This window comes from Nomascus leucogenys, chromosome 4, assembly GCF_006542625.1.
Source record: "Nomascus leucogenys isolate Asia chromosome 4, Asia_NLE_v1, whole genome shotgun sequence".
NCBI lineage: Eukaryota > Metazoa > Chordata > Mammalia > Primates > Hylobatidae > Nomascus > Nomascus leucogenys.
In genome coordinates this window covers 64163591-64182675 of record NC_044384.1, presented here as the reverse complement: position 1 = coordinate 64182675, position 19085 = coordinate 64163591, and the positions used below count along the sequence as shown (strand labels likewise).

General features: G+C 38.8%; 1 protein-coding gene across 2 annotated transcripts in view; it reads left to right on the top strand.

The window, feature by feature from the left end:
- The first annotated feature begins 11066 nt into the window (after positions 1-11066).
- The window catches only part of AKAIN1 (A-kinase anchor inhibitor 1), a 54432-nt gene continuing 46413 nt past the window's right edge, over positions 11067-19085 (top strand). Inside the window, exon 1 of one of the 2 annotated variants that reach the window (XM_012506276.2) lies at positions 11067-11376. In XM_012506276.2, coding sequence (XP_012361730.1) covers positions 11340-11376 — 37 coding nt within the window. In that variant the 5' untranslated portion in view covers positions 11067-11339. Of the gene's footprint in view, positions 11377-11586; positions 11809-19085 lie in introns of those variants that run through there. The other variant, XM_003262055.4, reaches the window with a different exon arrangement.

Below are 19085 nucleotides of genomic sequence, written 5' to 3'. Positions count from 1 at the left end.
ATGGCTGATAACTAAGGTAGGACCAAGGAGAAGTGGCAGGTCCTGTTGACAGAAGAAGATACAATGTTCAGGACAGGAGTAACCCCTAAGTTGAGGATGAAGACTTTCAAAAGCAGGTGGTATAAGGGCAATAGCATGGATAATCCATTCTCTTCACACTATTCAAGGTAGACACTGTATGGTTGCTAATAGGAAACTTGAACCTGAATTAAAGAACTGTTCTTCACATACTTCTGAATCCTATGTGTGTAATAATAAGTCAGCTCACAGAAAACCTTGTCCTCAGTAATGAATATGTCAACCAACCTTCTGAAGTTAAAGGCAAGTTACAGGTGAAATCATACACTATCTTAGCTTTAAGCAAAAACTTCCATCTCTTTGTGCACCGCTGTCTTTGTTTGTCCTGTGTTAGAGCATTGCATTAAGCAGCAAACAGTTTCGTGCTGAATAGTCATAGCAAAGGTGTCAGATGCTTTGTGTCAGGGAAATGTGCATAGTCAGGATTTCTTATACAAATTTGAAAAACAAAGACATTCCAAAGGTAAAAGCATCAGAAGGTTTAGGAACTGACCAGTCTTGAACCATCCCCTATCTCTGCACATTACATGTGTAAATTGCTGACCAGTCTGACATTTCTGGCTATTTTAGAGATAAAGAAGCAAGCATTAGAGCGTTGCACATGCTGGCTCCCCGAATAGTCCCAGAGATAGCTCCTGAGGCCCGACCTTGTCTTCAAAGGGCCAGAATCCTATGACTGGTCTGCCAGCTCCTTGCACTATACACATTGTTCCCTGCATCAAGGGCCCAGCCAGAGCTTTGAGCTTTTCTGGAGAGAAAACTCTCCCGAGGATGCAGGGCTCTGACAAAAAAGGAAGAGCATGCACAATTTTCTCTTTGACCACCATATCCCTGGACATACACTTCTGTTTCAAAAGCCTGGGTACTCAAAGTGCTTAACTTAACCAGCTTTATCTAAATTAAGTAAGAAATGCGATCATAGTGATTGCTGAGAAAGCTAAGATTTTATCTGCACACTGGGCTTAGCCTGAGCCCATTCTGAGTGGAGAGAAGAATTCATTCTACCTCTGCTGCTAGAGATGGCACTGATAGGAAACATTCTGTCGAGGTTATCTGCAGGTTTTTTTTTTTTTTCCAGTGTAATCCATCCCTGTCAAAAACTAAGAAACAGAGAAATGGTTAATGTACTAAGAAAAAATAATCACTCAATCTAGAAACCTGCTCTGTGAAACTATTTTTCAAGAACAGTGGTGGAATAAAGACACTTTAGATAAACGCGATCTAAGGGTTTATTATGAAAGATCATACTGAAGGGATTTTAAAAGTGAACTAGCTATCTGTATATAGGTTAATAAGCAAATGTTTATTCTATAAAAACTAGAATAATAACATCTAATTTTGGGGGAAGTGGCTAGAATTAAAATATTGGATACTAATATGTAAATGTTGAGAAGAGTACGATCAGAGTTAAAGCATTTTAAGGACATATTGTTGTTTAGAAGAATAAAGATACTAATTTTGATTACCTTTAGATACAGTTAAGAATAATTTTTAGAGGCATGATAGTAGTGTGATTATATTTAAATATTTAAATCCTTAATTTTTAGAGATATGTACTGAAATAGTTTCAAGTGAAATGGTATAATATCAGAGGTGCACTTCAAAATATCTAGGGGTGGGAAGATTGGGTGTGGGTATAGGTATAGATGAAACAAGATTTGCCATAAAGTAGTAAATATCACCACTGTATGAGGAGTAAATGGGGAGGGAGTTCATTATTCTTTTTTACTTCTGCATGTATTTGAAAATTTCCATAAAATTGTTTCAAATACACATGATTTCTAATAATACATTTATATATACATACATGCATGCACACATTATATATATATAATAAAATATGTATTTCACAGAGACAATGCTATGTATTTGCCAAGCCCTGTTTCATTTATATAAACTATCTTAAAAATAATAGTATTTAAATGAATTCATTAAAATATTCATAGATTCAATAAACATATATTTTTAAAACATTTATAATTTTTACTATGTGCTGTGAAAAGTGCTGGGCATTGGATTGAAAAGATAAGACATAACAAATCTTTCCTTGAGGAACTCATAGTTTACTTAGGAAGGCAGCAGTTCGTTATAGTCCAGTGCACTACTCACATAGACATGAACATAGGGATTCTTGCAAGACAGGAGGGACACTTAACCCTCCATGGGGCACAGAAAACTTCCAGAAGGAGGCCTGGGCCTTGCCTGGGGGAATAAGTAGGAATTAGCCAAGTGAAGAGGAAATGTGAGTAGGGAATTCCAGGCAGGAGGAAGAGCATGGTAAAAGATACCAGACCAGGAACATCAGGTGATGTGGAAACAGTGTTAGAGAAATATGACATGCAAGCAGGGAGTGATGAGATATAAAGTTAGACATGAGGCAGGGGCTGGATCAAATCTGTAGGACATGCTTATGTGTTTGGATCTCTCAGACAAGGATGGATATGACAATATAGATTTAGCAGGTGGTTTGGGCTTCCAAAAAAGGAGACTGAGGCTACATCCCAACCTTGGTCAGTTGCAGGAGAGGTGGGACCTCAAGGGGGAAAATAACTGGAGGCCCAGATGAATTTGGAGACATCCCAAGACCTTCATCTTACTTCCAAGAATATATACAGCTTGAAAAATGTCAAGCTGATGCTAGAGAGATAAAATATCAACAGCAGAGTAGGTGTCTGGGCAGATGAACTTCAGGCCACCTTCTAGGTCCTTCTTAACTCCAGAGCAGAGCAAGAAGAGAATGCTCATAAATCTGAGAGGGCTTGGACTTGTAGCCAGTAGGGATCTTGAGATCAGAATAGGAAGGGCTCTGAGGGATCAGGGACCAGGGTGAGATGTGGACATCTAGATGATAGATCAGGAACCAAGTTCCACACGCAAAGAATGGACAAAGTCACAGTCATATGGCAGTGACTTCCTGAGGAGAACAGTGTCTCCAAATTGGTTGCTTCACCCCCTTGAGTTTAAATACAACCTCTGAGGAAAGGCATAAAATGAAAAAAAAAAAAAAAGAAAAGAAAAAGAAAAAGAAAAAAAAGAACTGTTGCCCTGAAGCACAGAATGAGTTTTCCAGCAAAATAAAGCAACAACAAAACATTTCCTTCCTTTAGGGTAGAAAAACTGGCAATACTTTTGTGGCTTTTATCTCCTCACCTCTGTTTCTCTTTGACACTTTATGTTTTGACCCCTTGAGGTTAGGACTTAAAAAACCTACCAACTCCTCTGGCCACACCACCCCTCACCCTGGCTATTATGAAAAGCTTGCTGTTCAAGACTTTAGTCTCTGCTCCTGATTTCAAGATCATATTTTAAAATTCAGAAGCCAAAAATGTGAGTGTTTATTTTCTAAATCAAGCTCAGTCTGTTCCTGAAACAATGCATTTCAGCCTAGAAGTCTACTTGTCTACTATTGCTATGAAAACTGCTATAAAAAGGAACTGCTGACTATGAAAACCATCGATTTCAATTTCCAAACTTTATTATGCTACATAAACATTGTTAGCTTATTCAAAACCCTTTTGACTCTTTTTATCCTTATATTTATCTGGCAGAAACTTAATATTTATAACTATCCTCCCCCACCCCCATTCATAGAAGAGGATGCTGTGTGTTTCACCGTCCTCTCCTCCGCCTCTGTGTCCACTCATTGTTCAAGGTGACTCGACAGCCCCAACACTTCACTCTCATGGATGTTTTACTTCCAAGGCCACTCTCAAGACCTTATTGTCATCCAGAAGGGCTATGCATCGGAAACTTTAAACTCAGAAATCCTGCCTGCAGTCCTGCTAGCCTTACTTTTTTGTTTTCATCAAGCTTAACTTTTGACATCACAACCTCTAGTCCAGAATGACCTTTTATTTTCTTCCTTTGTTAGAGAGTCCCTCTTAGCTGAACTTCCTTCTCTCCCCAAATTGGATCTGTGTTACACCGTTCTTGCATTGTTATAAAGAAATACTTGCGGCTGGGTAATTTGTAAAGAAAAGATGTTTAATTGGCTCACAGTTCTGCAGACTGTACAAGCATAGTGCTAGCATCTGCTGAGATTCTGGAGAGGCCTCAGAAAGATTTTATTCATGGCAGCAGGTGAAACAGAAGCAGGCACATCACATGGCAAAAGCAGGAGCAAGAGAGTTGGGGAGATGCTGCATACTTTTAAATAACCAGATATCCTGAAAACTCACTCACCACCTTGAGGACAATACCAGGCCATGAGGGATCCATCTACCCCCTTGAACCAAATGCCTCCCTGCGGGCCCCACCTCCAACACTGGGGATGACAACTCAACATGACATTTGGGGGTACACAGATTCAAACTATATCAGGATCCCACTGGTTTAGTGGCATTCTCATCTGTACCCTGATTTCATGTGACCATGCCACCTGACACCTCCATAGATAAATATTTGCTGGCCTCAGCTGGGTCTCAGTGTTCTTCCCTCCCTGCTCCTCTCTCCTACACTTTTTCTCCTGTCTCTTTTTTCCACTGGACTCTAAGCTACCTGAAAGTACACCTGTGTCTTATTGCTCCAAATCTTCAGTATCTAATACTGTTTGTAGTATATAATAGGGATCAATACATGCTTGCTGAATAAATTAATGAAGAAAATGGTAATCATTAAGTTGCAACATATTATATCTATTTACTCATTTTTCAGTCATTCATATTGGCTAAATACAATAATCCAAAATGTTGAGGAGAAAATGCGAAATTATTTTAGATTTAAAAAATATTTTTTTAAATTAGGAAAAATTGAGTTAGCATACCTTTAGAATTAAGGTTAGCTCTCAAAATATTCCATGTTTTGTATATTCTCACCCATATTTTTATATACAGAAAGATTATACTGTTATAAACTTATTTTTACATGAAATTCTATAGCAGTATATTACATAAAGTAAAATGCATCCATTATAAGTATACAGTTCTATAAATTTTGATATATTTATACACCCATATAACCACTAGTACAGTCAAGATATAGTACATTGCCATTATCCCAAAATGCTCTTTTATGTCTCTTTTTAATCAGTTCCAATATACCTTTCCAAATTTCCAAGCCCCAGATAATCAATGATTTGCTTTCTGTCAGCAACAAGTTAGTTTTTCCTTTTGTAGAATTTCACATAAATTGAATTGTAGAGCATATACTGTACTCTGTTGCATCTGGCTTCTTTTGCTCAGCATGCTTTCAATATTTATCTGTGTTGTTGCATGTGTATGCCACAATATGAGTATCCATACACAGGTTGATGGACTTCTAGGTTGTTTTCACTTTTTGGCTCTGATGAATAGAGCTACTGTTACCCATTCATGTGTAAGTCTTTGTGTGGACACATGTTTTCATTTTTCTTGGGTAACCACCTAGGAGTAGAACTAATGAGTCTTATGGGAAGTGTATATATAATGTTACAAGAAACTATAAAACTGTTTTCCAAAGTGCATGTAAATATTTTACATTCCTACCAGCAATGTAATAGAGTTCTAGTTGCTCCATACCTCATCAACGTGACATTGTCGGTCTTTTTAACTCTTGCCATTCTACTGGGTAGGTAATTGATAGTTCACTGTGGTTTTAATTTATATTTCTCTGATGGTTTATGATGTTCAGAAGTCTTCATGTGCTTATAGGCAATTCATATTGTATTCCTCTTGTGAAGTGTTTGTTCAAATATTTTGGCAAGTTTTAATTTGGGTCGTCATCTTATTGAGTTGCAAGAGTTACAAATATGTATGTCAGATATACGTATTGTGAATATTTTCTCCTAGTCTGTAGCTTGCCTTTTCACTTTCTTAGCAGCATTTTTCAAATAGCAGAAATTTTTAATTTTGATGAGGTTCAGTTTATCTATTATTTTCTTTTATGACCCATGCTATTTGTGTCTTATCTAGGAAATCTTTGCCTATCCTAAAGTTGCAAAGAATTACAATGTTACCAGTTGATTTTTAATAGAAGCTTAAAAGTAACCAGTTAGTCACTATTGCAATGATCTTAGCTATCATATTCTAAAGAACAATTATTCTCCAACACTGAAATCCCTGTGTAGAGTACCATGACTCTCACCAATTCTAAATGGAGCCCTTGAATAAAGATGACGAGCTTTCAACAGCTGCTTTAAAATTAATAAGTGTTTCCAAAGGTAGTGATTAAATTTACTCTCAAACATACAGCCTAAGTGAGCAGGATATGAGGAGAGCATTCAGTTTCTCAATTTGGACTGTATTTAGGCTCTCCTGTTTGTGATATTTTAAAAAATTATCTTTTTTCTCTTTCTCCTATTTTTTTAAATCTCTTCTGAGTATCTCAATATGCATCTTTTCTGTCTTTTGTATGTTTCCCCCTTATGTATGCTCTTCCTTCTTTTTCTGTTTCCTGCCTCTTTTCATTCTCCTTTCCTTATTCCTTTTCCATCTTTTATCTTCTCTCTTCACTTCTTTTCTTTCCACTTTTCTCTTTCACTTTTTTCCATTGTTTCTTCTTAAATTGACTTAGGGTGGAAGCTATAAAGAGATAGATTTATACATTCAGAATTTATTGGATAAAGTTTTATAATGTGTATTCACAATTTTGAATATGAGTTGAAAGCTAAGTTAATTGAATGCTTTATGCTTCTCCTTATAAACTAACCAAATAGCTTTTATTTTCAATGTTGTCTTCAACTAATCTTCCATCTCCTGTCATCTAATAGAGTAAATAATATCATTTGGTGATTTGGGAAAAACTTTTCTACAGAAATGAACATGGATACATAGCTCTTTGTAGTGAAAAAGGTCTTCAAAGGCATTTTTTTCAAGAAAATATTCATTTTGTATAAACATAATGCAAAATATTAACTATTCTACTGAAATTTTTCTCAATAAGAAAGTTTTGCTGATGTTTTACTTTCAGAAAATATAGCTCTTTTATATTGTCTTTTAAAGCATCCAGCAAGACTCATAAACTGCTTCATACAATGCAAACCTACAGAGACATTGTCCTATACTCTTCAAGCCTGCAATATGCTTTAATATTTTCTACTTTTTAATGTAGTAAGTTATTATTTTTAGTCCCCATTCGTCTATATCCTACCTTCTATCTTTGTTTTTATTTTCTGTTCGTGCCATTTCCCTCTCTATATATATTTTTACCTAACTTTCTTTAAGTCTTTATAGATTGAATAGCACAAAGATTAGTTTTTCAATGTCTTCTTCCTTATTCAGTTTTTCTATTTCCATCTCTCTGTATACAACATTCTCTCATTCGTTTTTTAATATTTCTGTTTTACTTCACTTCTGTGTCCTCCTTAGGCACAATTCAACATCTTTCAGCAGCTTTTAGAAAAAGAAAGTGGTTATTTTTGATCATCTTATTTCTGTAATTATTGAAACCTATAAGCCAAAACATTTTGGAAACAATTATAGTTTAATGCTTTATAATGAAAATGCCTCTTTTAAACCTATTTCAACTTCCTTAGGGATGCTAAAATTATTTTTAAATTTAGTGGATTGAATGATCTATTTAAAATAAGCATAGAGTGGAAAGAATTAGGGAATGGCTGGAGTCAATGTATGCTACAAATAACTGGGGCAATTGGAATGTTTCAGGATGTGTTTTCAACATTTTTTATTTGCTTAAGCTCTAAAGAGAGAGTATAATAAATGAATGTTAGAGTGAATGGATACAGACTTGGGGAAATCTGAGAGTTATAGCTCTAATCTCCCTATGGTGATTTCTTTAGGGTCTCCAATTTAATGTTTATATATCACATAAATTTTTACTCTGTTTTATAATGTATCCATGCTCACTTTTTCATTAAAAATTTTCCAAAATTTCCAAGTAAAATCATTGGTTCTACAGAAAACTTTTTCTTCCTGTGCCTTCTCATTCATTCAGCACCCTGTTAAGCATCTGGTGGATGCCCCAACTTTTTGTTTACTATCTTGCTTCCTATCACTATTCCCATAATTGACTAGACATGACAGTGCTAAAAGTCAGAATGGGGTACATGGTGGTGGTAGCTGACTCTCTGACAAATGGCTGTCTTCAAATGCAGTGGACTGTTTGAGTAGAGAGTGAGTCATTCTGAGTGGAGGTATTTAAACAGAGAGCAAAATATTATTGAGAACCTCATTGTGGGGTAAGACTGGATAAATGGTCTATCAAAGAGAATCTGGTTCTTATCCTAGTAAAATAAAAGGAGGCTTTCATTTTCCTATCAGGCATTCTATTGTTAAATTGATCATTTATATTAAGATGTAAAGACATAAGAAAAAATCTAAGGCCTGGGGCAGTGACTCACACTTGTAATCCCAGCACTTTGGGAGACTGAGGCAGGTGGATGGCTTGAGCTCTGAAGTTCAAGACCATCCTGGGAAACATGGCAAAAGCCCATCTCTAAAAAATGCAAAAATTAGCTGGGCATGGTGGAGTGCACTTGTAGTCTCAGCTACTTGGGAGGCTGAGGTGGCAGCATCTCTTGAACCTAGGAGGCGGAGGTTGCAGTGAGCCGAGATGGCACCACTGCACTCTAGCCTGGGCAACAGAATGAGACCTTGTCTCAAAAAAAAAAAATCTAGTAGCATTATTGGGGTGTTTCAATAAAGCTAACAGAATAATAACCCAAGTAGTAGTAAACATTGGAGATAGTATTGCTGACTGTAACATTTACTGGTGAAAAAAATGAAAGTGTAAAATAGAAAAATCATTGAAGTGCCTTGGTTTTATTAGAAATAAAACAATGGTTCTGACTAAAATATATGCACACAAAAATTGGATTGGGAATATATTGTCCTCTGGCTGGTGGTGTTGGGTAGAAAAAAATGAAGAGATGATTGGAGGACGAAGGGCAGAAAAGAGCTGAGGATGGAGCTGAGAAGAGTTGTTTTTTTTCTCTGTTCTCGACCGGTTGAGCTGGATTCTTACTACCTCCTATTGCTGCTGAAGGCTAATCAAATAGCCCAAGGAGCCCCAGGACCATTTTCATGCATTCTTTCTTTCTACTACCATCTTGGCTACTGTTTATCTTGGTAGTCTATGGGAATCCATCTGGGTTCCTTCTTTGTTTAAAACTCAAAAAGATAAGCTCTGAGGTTGGGAAAGATACAAGTAATTTCCTTCTTTTTAAAAGCTGATGCCTCTAATAACTTGCTATCCGAGTTTACTCCATAGACCAGCAGCATGGACATTACCACGGAACTTGTTGGAAATTCAGAATCTCAGGACCAACTGCTTGCATTAGTTTGTTTTCAGGCTGCTGATAAAGACATACCTGAAACTGGGAACAAAATAAGGTTTAATTGGGCTTACAGTTCCATATGGCTGGGGAGGCCTCAGAATCATGGCCGGAGGTGAAAGGCTCTTCTTACATGGCAGCGGCAAGGGAAAATGAAAGAGAAGTAAAAGCGGAAACCTCTGATACGGATAAACCGTCGTATCTCATGACACTTATTTACTATCAGGAGATTAGGACGGGAAAGACCGGTCCCCAAGATTCAATTACCTCGTACTGAGTTCCTCCCACAGCATGTGGGAATTCTGGGAGATACAATTCAAGTTGAGATTTCTTGGGGCATAGTCAAACCATATCACTGCTGAATCATAACCTTTATTTTAACAAGATCTCCATAGGATTCTTATGCATATTAATGTTTGAGAAGCACTGATCTAACATATTTTATTTGCTTTCCCATAGGGTATACTCTACTCCCAGGGTGCCAGTGATTTCCTGGAATGAGTTTAATTGAGGCTGTGCTCTCTCTTAATTAATCCATTAATCCATCTCACAGCTAATCCTTACAACAAACCTTCAAGATACCTTAATCCTTATACTGCAGATGAGACAGGACAGGTTAAGTAACTTATTTAAGGTCATGCATCAAGTAAATGGTGAGGATGTGGTACCTGGGTCTCAGTCTAACTGATTCTCAAGTCTTTTGTTGTTGTTGTTCCTGTACTATATTGCTTTTCCTTGAACTTAATCATGGTAACTGTTTATGTATTGGGAGATGAAAGCCCATTTAAACATAAGGGCTGTAAAAGAGAGCCCTTTTGAGTGTGTTAAAAGGGCTTTCATTCCAAAATTATTTTAAATACTGTTTTACACTTCATGGGCAGGATGAAGAAAAGAAGAACGAGTGAAGCATCATTGGAGAAACTTGGCAAAGTGAGAGAACTCCATCCTGTCGTGCACACACTTCATCCTGCCCATCAGCTGACTTGCATCTTGTTGCTGCTGGGGTAGGCCCCATATTTTCAAGCCCGTGTTGAGCCAGGTGCTAAGAGCAGTACTGATTGTATTATGTTGAGGCTGCCCATATGCCTCCATGCAAACTGTAGTTCAAAAGCTGTAAAACTATTTGCATTTTCAATCTATTGGATGGCTTTGAAAAAAACCAGTGCCAGTCAGGCTATTTGGATGCTTTATATTTGCCAAAAAACTGTAGAACTTATGGCCATCAACCAATTATTAGGAAATACTTAATTTTCAGAATAGTTGCATTTTCCAGGGATAGTTGCAAGTGAAGAAACCCCATAAAACACTGGAGATGACCTTGATTACCTTTGTTCTTGGAAAACCTTATTTAGCTGGAAAAATAGGGGAGAGGGTGGAGGATTCTGGGTGGCTTTAGCTTTGGGTTTGTAACCCACATGGACCTGTTTCAAGCTGGGTGACATTTAGTGTGGGCTGTTCACACTGCACAAACATTATTAGGGAATAGATACCTAAAATGAGCAATGATTAGGAGGATGAAGTGAGCATAAGCAGTCCCAGGACCTTTAAGGTAGAACTGGGTGTATGGGGGGGGGGGGCGGTTGCAGACACAGTTTTCAGCTGGGTGAGGATAGGGGAAGAACTGATGTTTCTTGATTGATCTCAGGGCTGTTCTCATACTTGCAGGGGGCTCTGTTGCCTCATCCTTGTAAAGAGTGTATGAGTTATCTTTCCTGTGCCCTGGCCTGCTTTGCTTTTTCTAAAGTGATGACCTTGAGGACCTTCAAGCTTAGGAGCTTTCAGAGCCGGATTTGCCACCTGGGAGCGGAACCTGATAGTGGCGCCCTCCTGGAGCGCTCCATAGTCACTCTGTCCTTCCCTCCTGCTCTCTTCCTGACGTTAGCAGAGGACTGGGACTCGCGAGAGAGGACTCACGGACCTCCAGGACCTATTAACTTGACAGACCCGCCCCTCTATTCGAGCCAGCCGAACTCGGAGAACTCAGAGTCATCCTCGAGAGTAAAGAAAGCTCTTAGAGTTTTTTTTTTTTTTTTTTTTTACAAATCTATCTTAAATGTCAGTCCAATATCCACGGGGGCGAGCCACAGCAGGTAATTAAAAGCAATTAGCTGTCCCCCTGCCGGGAAGGTTACCTTTCTCTCTCTTCCTCTTCCGTCCTTCTTCGTCGCGTGAAAGCGGTGGAAGTGCTTTGCTCCCTAAGCAGCAGTGTACGCCGCCGAGCTGGCACAGGAATGAGGGATGGACTGAGCGGGGATTCACTCTCCTCCTCCCGCCGCCGCTGTGGCCGCGGGCGCAGCGGTGCATTGTGGAGGCAGAGCGAGCCGCGGCGGCTGGAGCTGCGGCCCCAGGATCTAGCGGCGGGAGCTGTCCGGGGTGCTGAACGTCCCGCCCGCCGCCCGCCCAGCGCGCCCTCCTGCACCGGGCCCCGCCAAGTCCGGCCTTCTTCCCATCCTCCATCTGCCTGTCTTTCTCTCTTAATCTAGGGGCGTAGCGGCTGGAGGAAATCATGGTGTTCGCTCCAGGTACACCGCACCTTGCTTTTTCACCAAGTGTCTAGGAGGGGAGCGGGGTAGAGGACGGAGAGGAGAGGGAGAAAAGGCCTCTTTACCTTACGGCCCATCTGCGCGTTTTGGAGTTACTGTCTGTGCTCAGGGTGCGGAAGAGTGCCTCGGCGCGTCGCCTTCGCCCCTCTCCCCAGTCCCGCCCCATCTGCCCTCTAACAATCTCCAGCCCTTCCTCGCCCTAGTCCCGCAGCTCCTCTTCCCACCTGGCTCCTTCACACCGAGCTCAGGCGCCTTAAGAACTGGGACTTTCGCCAGCAGCACTGGCACCTACACGGGCAAGAGAGTGGAGAGGTGGGGCAAAGAGTAGTGGGCCTCGGGCCACTTGCGTGGGAATCTCCTTCACTGCTACTTCCCCCTCTGCAGAATTGGCAAAGTGACCCGGGTCCTCCTGGCCTCCTGAGGAGAAGGAGGCGAAGTGGGCGAAGCCAAGGGGAGTAGGACAAAGGGCAGAGGAGCGATACTCCTTAAGGAACTAGACCTGAAACTCCGACCGGAGGCTGCAGCACAGAGGCAGCTACTGCGGCGACGCTGGAGGTTGCAGTGTCTTTTTGGAGCAGGCGGTGAAGGACCTTAGTCCCTTTGCTGCTCTCCGTGGCTACTAGTTGGCGAAGAGTCAGATTTGTCTGCGGTTGACCGGCTTCGCGGCGTGTCCGTGCGTGTGCATTTGAGTCCGCCCCACTGGAGCAAGGGAGGCCAGGATAAGCGAGGAAGCGGGGAAAAGCGTGGTCATTGTCAACTTCTGACGCCGTCTCTAGGGGTAGATCCAAAGTATTTCTCTCTCACACATTTTAGGGTCTGATTTCGTTGAAGACTGCTGTGGAAAACAGGGAGTGGGGAAGGCTGGAGGGGCCTAGAACTCTCTAGCTTTGTTCCGGGGGTCTTTAACTTGAAAGATTGGCATGCGTTTGCTGTGGTCATGGGCTTCAGATGGCTGGGGAGAAAAGGCATAATGTATTTTTTTAAAGGGAAGAATTGAGTCTTTTCTTCAAAAAATTCAATTAGCAAAACTTGAGAAGAGCAAGTCAGTCCCCTCCCCTCCCCCTCAGAATGCTAGCTGGGAAGGGAGGGATGAGTTTCTGTAGGCTCTGGCTTTACCACAGGCAGTGGTTCTTAGAGGAACGCCTTAAAGGAATGCCCAGGAGCTCTTCCCATGCCCATCCTAAATAACTCAAGGGAGGAAATTGTTCCATATAGTGAAGGACATTCAATCAACACTGGAGCAAGGAAGTTGGAAAACAGCTCTTCGCTGCATTTATACAGCACTTAACACTTTACAAAGCAGTTTCATGCTGCTATCTCATTTGATCTCCTAATTACCCTGAGAGTTAAGGAATATCATTCCTACTCTACCATCCCCAGGGAGGCTGGTTCCAGATAATCTTGCTAGTCTCAAATGGAGTTTTCTGACTTCGCATTCTATCTTTTTCTCCCACAATCTTTCTTCCTGACAAAATGTCTCACTGGCTCCAGGGGTAGATGACTACCGCTGTCCAAGGTCAGATGTAGCCAGAGACTCAGCATATCCTTTCCATTCCAAGGAGGGGAGGGACATGGTGTTGTCCAAGAGTTAGGGTTGTTGGGTGATGTTAACTAGGCATTTTCTAAAAGCAAGAACTTGAGTGATGGCTAGTGTAATGAACAGTGGGGAATTTCTGGAGTAGACTGGCTTGGTTTAAAGAGCCCACAATTGGGACAGGACTTTACTTTTCCATTTTACTTTCAAGTTTTGTATTACTGTTTTGTTCCGTGTGGAAAGCAGAAGTTATTCATAACTGTCAGAGATGGCATAAATTGACCTGGATAGGATAGATACAGAAACCTCTGGGGAAACGTTGTTTTTTGCATCACTTCTTCAATATTGGGGTTCTCTCAAAAAATCATAAGCATTTGGGACAATAAGAACAGGGTGCTAAAAATACTGTGTCAACTTACCTTCTCATCTATGGATCATTTGTTTTCTAATTCATATAGTGATGTGTATTATTCTGAAAGAAAAGCAGAACAATGAATTGCTTTTGAACTCTGCAAGATTTTCAGCACTGCAACCTCATTTCCTGCCTATTGCTTTTCTAAATCTCTATAATAATCTGGGAATCCAGATGTTTTGTACTAGTTAAAGGAAATACACTTCCACCCATTTCCTCCAAGCTAACCTAACACTCAGAAAGGGAAGAAACAGGGTCATGTGCTAAGATCATTCCAAAATTATTAAAAGGGTGTTATATAAGCCAAGATGAGTATAACAATAAATTAACAAGGAGCTATTCATAAAATTGGGTCAGTGGGTACTGTGCCCTTCAAAACACATTGTAGCTTTTTTGGATTTTAGCACAGGAGGGCAAGAACCCTGAGGTACAGTTCTGAACTTGCCTCAGCTGACTGGTCTCCCTTTGAATGATTCTCCTGGCTCTTTACCTTAAAGGCAAAGGTGAAAAGTGAGATATTTGTAGAACAAGTTCTAGTCCAAAAGTACAATGGAATGAGGGGGAATTAGAATGAGACTTTATTAACCCTATTTAGGATTTAGTCTTATACACCATAACATTTTCTTACATTTTCTTGTTTCAGTTAGTCTACAGATTGTAAAGAACACAGCTTAAGTTGGACAGGGTATTTGGGTTGTTTTTCAGTTTGCATGAGGCAGACAGTTCAATTCCATTTTTTCCCTTTCTCTTATTATTAATAGGCTATAATTTAGGAGGGTTTTAATTTTGTGCATGCCAGTTTTCAAACCCCATAAAGGTAAGGGGCATGACTACCAATTTTTTAAGGATTTAATTACTTGAAGCCCATCATTTATTTATGCTTCTGTCTAAAGGAACTATACAAAATTATTAACAGTTAAATGAGGTATAAATTATACATATATATTAATTTCTCTGTAAGTACCATATATACCTAAATAGAAGTTAAACTAAGCTAGGCTACGTGACTTAGGCTAAACGCCAAAATGAGGCCTCTTGCTTCCTTTTCCTAAATTGCTTTATTCCTCCTCCTCCCACCCCCATAAACTGAAGGTAGAAAATTTCAAAAGCAATATGAGAAAGCTAAGAAGCATACTACCAGGGCCAAAGGAAAGGGGGTGACACAACCAATATGGAGAAATATATTTGTCCCATAATACTAAACTGATCCAGGTTATTTAGGCTGTGGCTATAGCAATATCTTACATTCAGGAAGAAAAACATTTCTGGGAGGAGTTCTGTACTTCTAATATAGTGCTCTTGGTTTTGTGGGGAAATATCAAGGAATTATTACTAATTTGTAGACAAAGTCAAAGAGGAACAAGGAAGAAAGACCACTGACCATTGGTATTAAAGGTGACAAAGTACACAAGAGAATGTCAGGATATTTCTTGGCCTAATTCCAGGAAGAGAAAGAGGGAATGTTCACAAATTCAAATCCTTTTCAGTACCATAGTTTCACCCAAAGAATTCCAGACTCTGAACAATCAAGAGTCTTTTCCTAAATTCCTTCTTCCTCGAGGAAGAGCTAATAAGAAACAGAGTGTGAGGTGGAAAGTGAGGGCAGAAGTTACCTTATCCCTGGGCCATTCCCCACTTTCTTTCATGATTAATATATAATTCAGGGATTAGTGTATCTTTCTTGTGGATAGGCCTAATATATACTTCATTTGCTTGGATTGCCTTCAAGTCAGGTGAATTGCCAACATAAAAATATTTATTTTCTTGCATAAAAATTAGGCAAGGTATGATAACAAGGATTTCATGGAGGAATAAAAATGGTGTAATTGTAAGCAAAAAGACAGCCAGTCTCTTGACATCTAAGCTTCATCTGAAAAATATTTCGCACCAATATTTCTAGAAAGAACTTCCAAGTACATATAAGAAAATATTTATTGCAAGGTATTTATAAGTTTTATTCATTTACATAAACCTCTTAACAAATTCCTGACACATTGGTAAATAAATAAAGTATGTATCTGACTGTCTTAACTGTGAGGTTTACAATGTGCCAACACAATAAATTCTTTTCTGTTAGCATAGTCTTTCAACTTCTATTTATGTATTATTTTAAAAATTAGCATACAGTAAAATTGGCTTTTTTGGCATAGAGGTGTATGAGTTTCAACATATGTATAGATTCATGTAGCGACCACAAAACAGTTTCATTGCACCTAGTTTTTCTCTTGTGCTAACCCTTTGTAGTCAAATCTTTCTCCCTTCCCCCTCACCCCACCAACCTCTGGTGACCACTGGTCTCTTTTCTATCCCCATGGATTTGCCTTTTCAGATTGTTGTATAAAAGAAATCATACCAAGTTTTAGACCACTAGGACTGCTTCAACCAAATACCATAGACAGAATGGCTTATAAACGATAGAAATTTATTTCTCACAGTTCTGGAGGCTGGAAGTCCAAGTCCAAGATGCTGGCAGATTCCATGTGTGGAGAGGGCCCACTTTCTCATAGACAGCACCTTCTTGTAATCCCAGTACTTTGGGAGGCCAAGGCAGGAGAATTGTTTGAGGCCAGGGAAATTTTAGAACATAGTCCTTGTCTCTGAAAGAAAGAAAGAAAGAAAGAAAGAAAGAAAGAAAGAAAGAAAGAAAGAAAGAAAAGAAGGAAAGAAAGAAGGAAGGAAGGAAGGAAGGAAGGAAGGAAGGAAGGAAGGAAGGAAGGAAGGAAGCAAAAGGAAAGGAAAGGAAAGGAAAGGAAAAGTAAAGAAAGAGAAGAAAAATTAGCTGTGTGTGGTTGAACATGCCTGTAGTTCCAGCTACTAGGGAGAATGAGGTGGGAGGATCCTTTCTGAGCTACGATTGAGCCACTGCACTCCAGACTGGGAGATAAAACAAGATCCTTTTTCTAAAAACAAATAACAACAAAACCTAATTGACTATATTTATGAGCATCTATTTTTAAACCTTTTAGTCTGTTGAATTAATCTATGTGTGTCCTTTCATTAAGACCACACTGTCTTTATCACTATAGTTTTATACAGGTGGAGCATGCCTAATCCAAAAATCTGAAATCCAAAATACTCCAAAATCTCAAACTTTTTTGAGCACTGACATGATGCCACAAATGGAAAACTCCACACATACTTAACACAAACTTTGTTTCATGCACAAAATTATTTAAAATATCATTTAAAGTTACCTTCTATGTGTAGAAGATGTATATGAAATATATGTGTATAAGAAATATATGTGCATAGGCTATGTGCATAAGATATATATGAAATAGGAATGAATTTTGTATTTAGACGTGAGACCCATTCACAAGATACCTCATTATCTATATGCAAAGATTCCAAAATCTGAAAAAAATCCAAAATCTAAAACACTTCTTGCCCTGAGCATTTTGGATAAGGGATACTCAACCTGCAGTAAGTCTTAAAACCAAATAGTGTAAATCCTCCAACTTTTTTTTTCAACATTATTTTGGCTACTGTAGTTCCTTCACCTTTCCATCTAAATTTTAGAGTCAGGTTGCCTATATCTACATAAAATCCTGCCTAAACTTAGATGGAATTTCCTGAAATCTATGGATCAGTGTGCAGAGAATGAACTTCCTAACTATGTTGAGCCCCAATTCATAAATAGATATGTCTCTTAGTTTATTTAGTTCTTCTTTATTTCATCAGAATTTTGTAGCTTTCAGCATACAGATCTTGCATATTTTGCTATATTATACCTAAATGCCTCTTTTGGGGGGAGCTATTGTACATGTAATTTAAAAACAATTTGATGTCCGCACATTCGTTACTAGGTATGGTTCAGTTTCACATGTTGACCTTGTTTTCTATGTTCTTGCTTCGCTCTCTTATTAGTTGTAAGAGATAAGTTGTAGATTCCTTAGGATTTTTAAATGTAGGCAGGTACTTTGAAAAAAATTTTATTTCTTCTTTTCTAATTTTATGCCTTTTTGTACAGACTAGTGCTTCTAGTACAATATTAAATAGGAGTAATAAGAAGACATTCTTGCCTTGTTTACAATCTTAGGGGAAAGCATTCAGTCTTTTACCATTAAGCATGATATTAGCTGCAGTTTTGTTTTGTTGTGGATACTTTTTGTTAGGTTAGAGAAGTTCCCTTCTATTCCTAGTTTGCTGAGAGATTTTATCATCAATAGATGTTGAATATTTTCAAATGTTCCCTCATCACCAATTTACATATTGAAACTGCAACCTCTAGTGTGATGGTATTTGCAGTAGGGCCTTTGGAAGATAATTAGGGTTAGATGAGGTCATGGGGGTGGAACCCTCATAAATGGAACTAGTAACTTTATAGAAAGAGACATGAGAGATATTATCTCTTTCTCTGCCATATGGGAATACAGGAAGAAGGCATTCATATGCAAGTTAGGAAAAGAGCCACACACCAGGAACTGAACTGGCTGGCACCTTGACCTTGGACTTCCTAGCCTCTAGAACTGTGTAAAATAAATGTCTAAAGTTTAAGCTACCCAGTCTATGGTATTTTTGTTATAGTAGTGCAAACAGATTGGGCTACTATTAGAAAATGATGTGAATTTTTCAATTTTTTTCTGCTTGTATAAGACCAATTGTATAATTTCTTTTTTAAATGTTTCCTTCACCAGTAAAACCATATGGTTATAGAGTTTTGTTCATAGGGAGGTCATTAACTACAAATTCAATTTTTAATAGATATAGGTTTGTTTTGTTTATCTTGAGTGAATTTCAGTAGCTTTTTAGTAAATTTGCCTATTTCATTTAATTTGTTGAATTTTCATGAATACAGTTGTTTGTAATATTCTCTTTTCTATTTAACATATATATGGGTTCTATAGTAATAGCCCCTGCAAAGCTCATGTTGAAATTTAGTTGCCATTATAACAGTATTGAGAAGTGGGCCTTTAAGAGGTGATTAGGTCATGAGTATTCTCCCCTCATGAGTGGATTAATACCACTATTGCAAGAGTGAGTAATTAGTTATCGCAGAGGTGAGCTGTTGACAAAAGGATGATTTCAGCCCCATTACTCTCTCTGTCTCACATGCTTGTTTTTGCCTTCCACCATGGGGTAACCCTTGCCAAATGTAAGCACCATACTCTTGGACTTCCTGGCATCCAGAATCATGAGCCAAATAAACTTCTTTTCTGCATAAATCACTACGTGTATTGTATTTTGGTATGGCAACACAAAATGAACTAAGACAGAAAATTGATACTGAGAAGTTGGACTGTTGCTATAAAAAATACCTGAAAATATGGAAACAGCCTTGGAACTGAGTAATGAGCAGGAGCTGGAAGA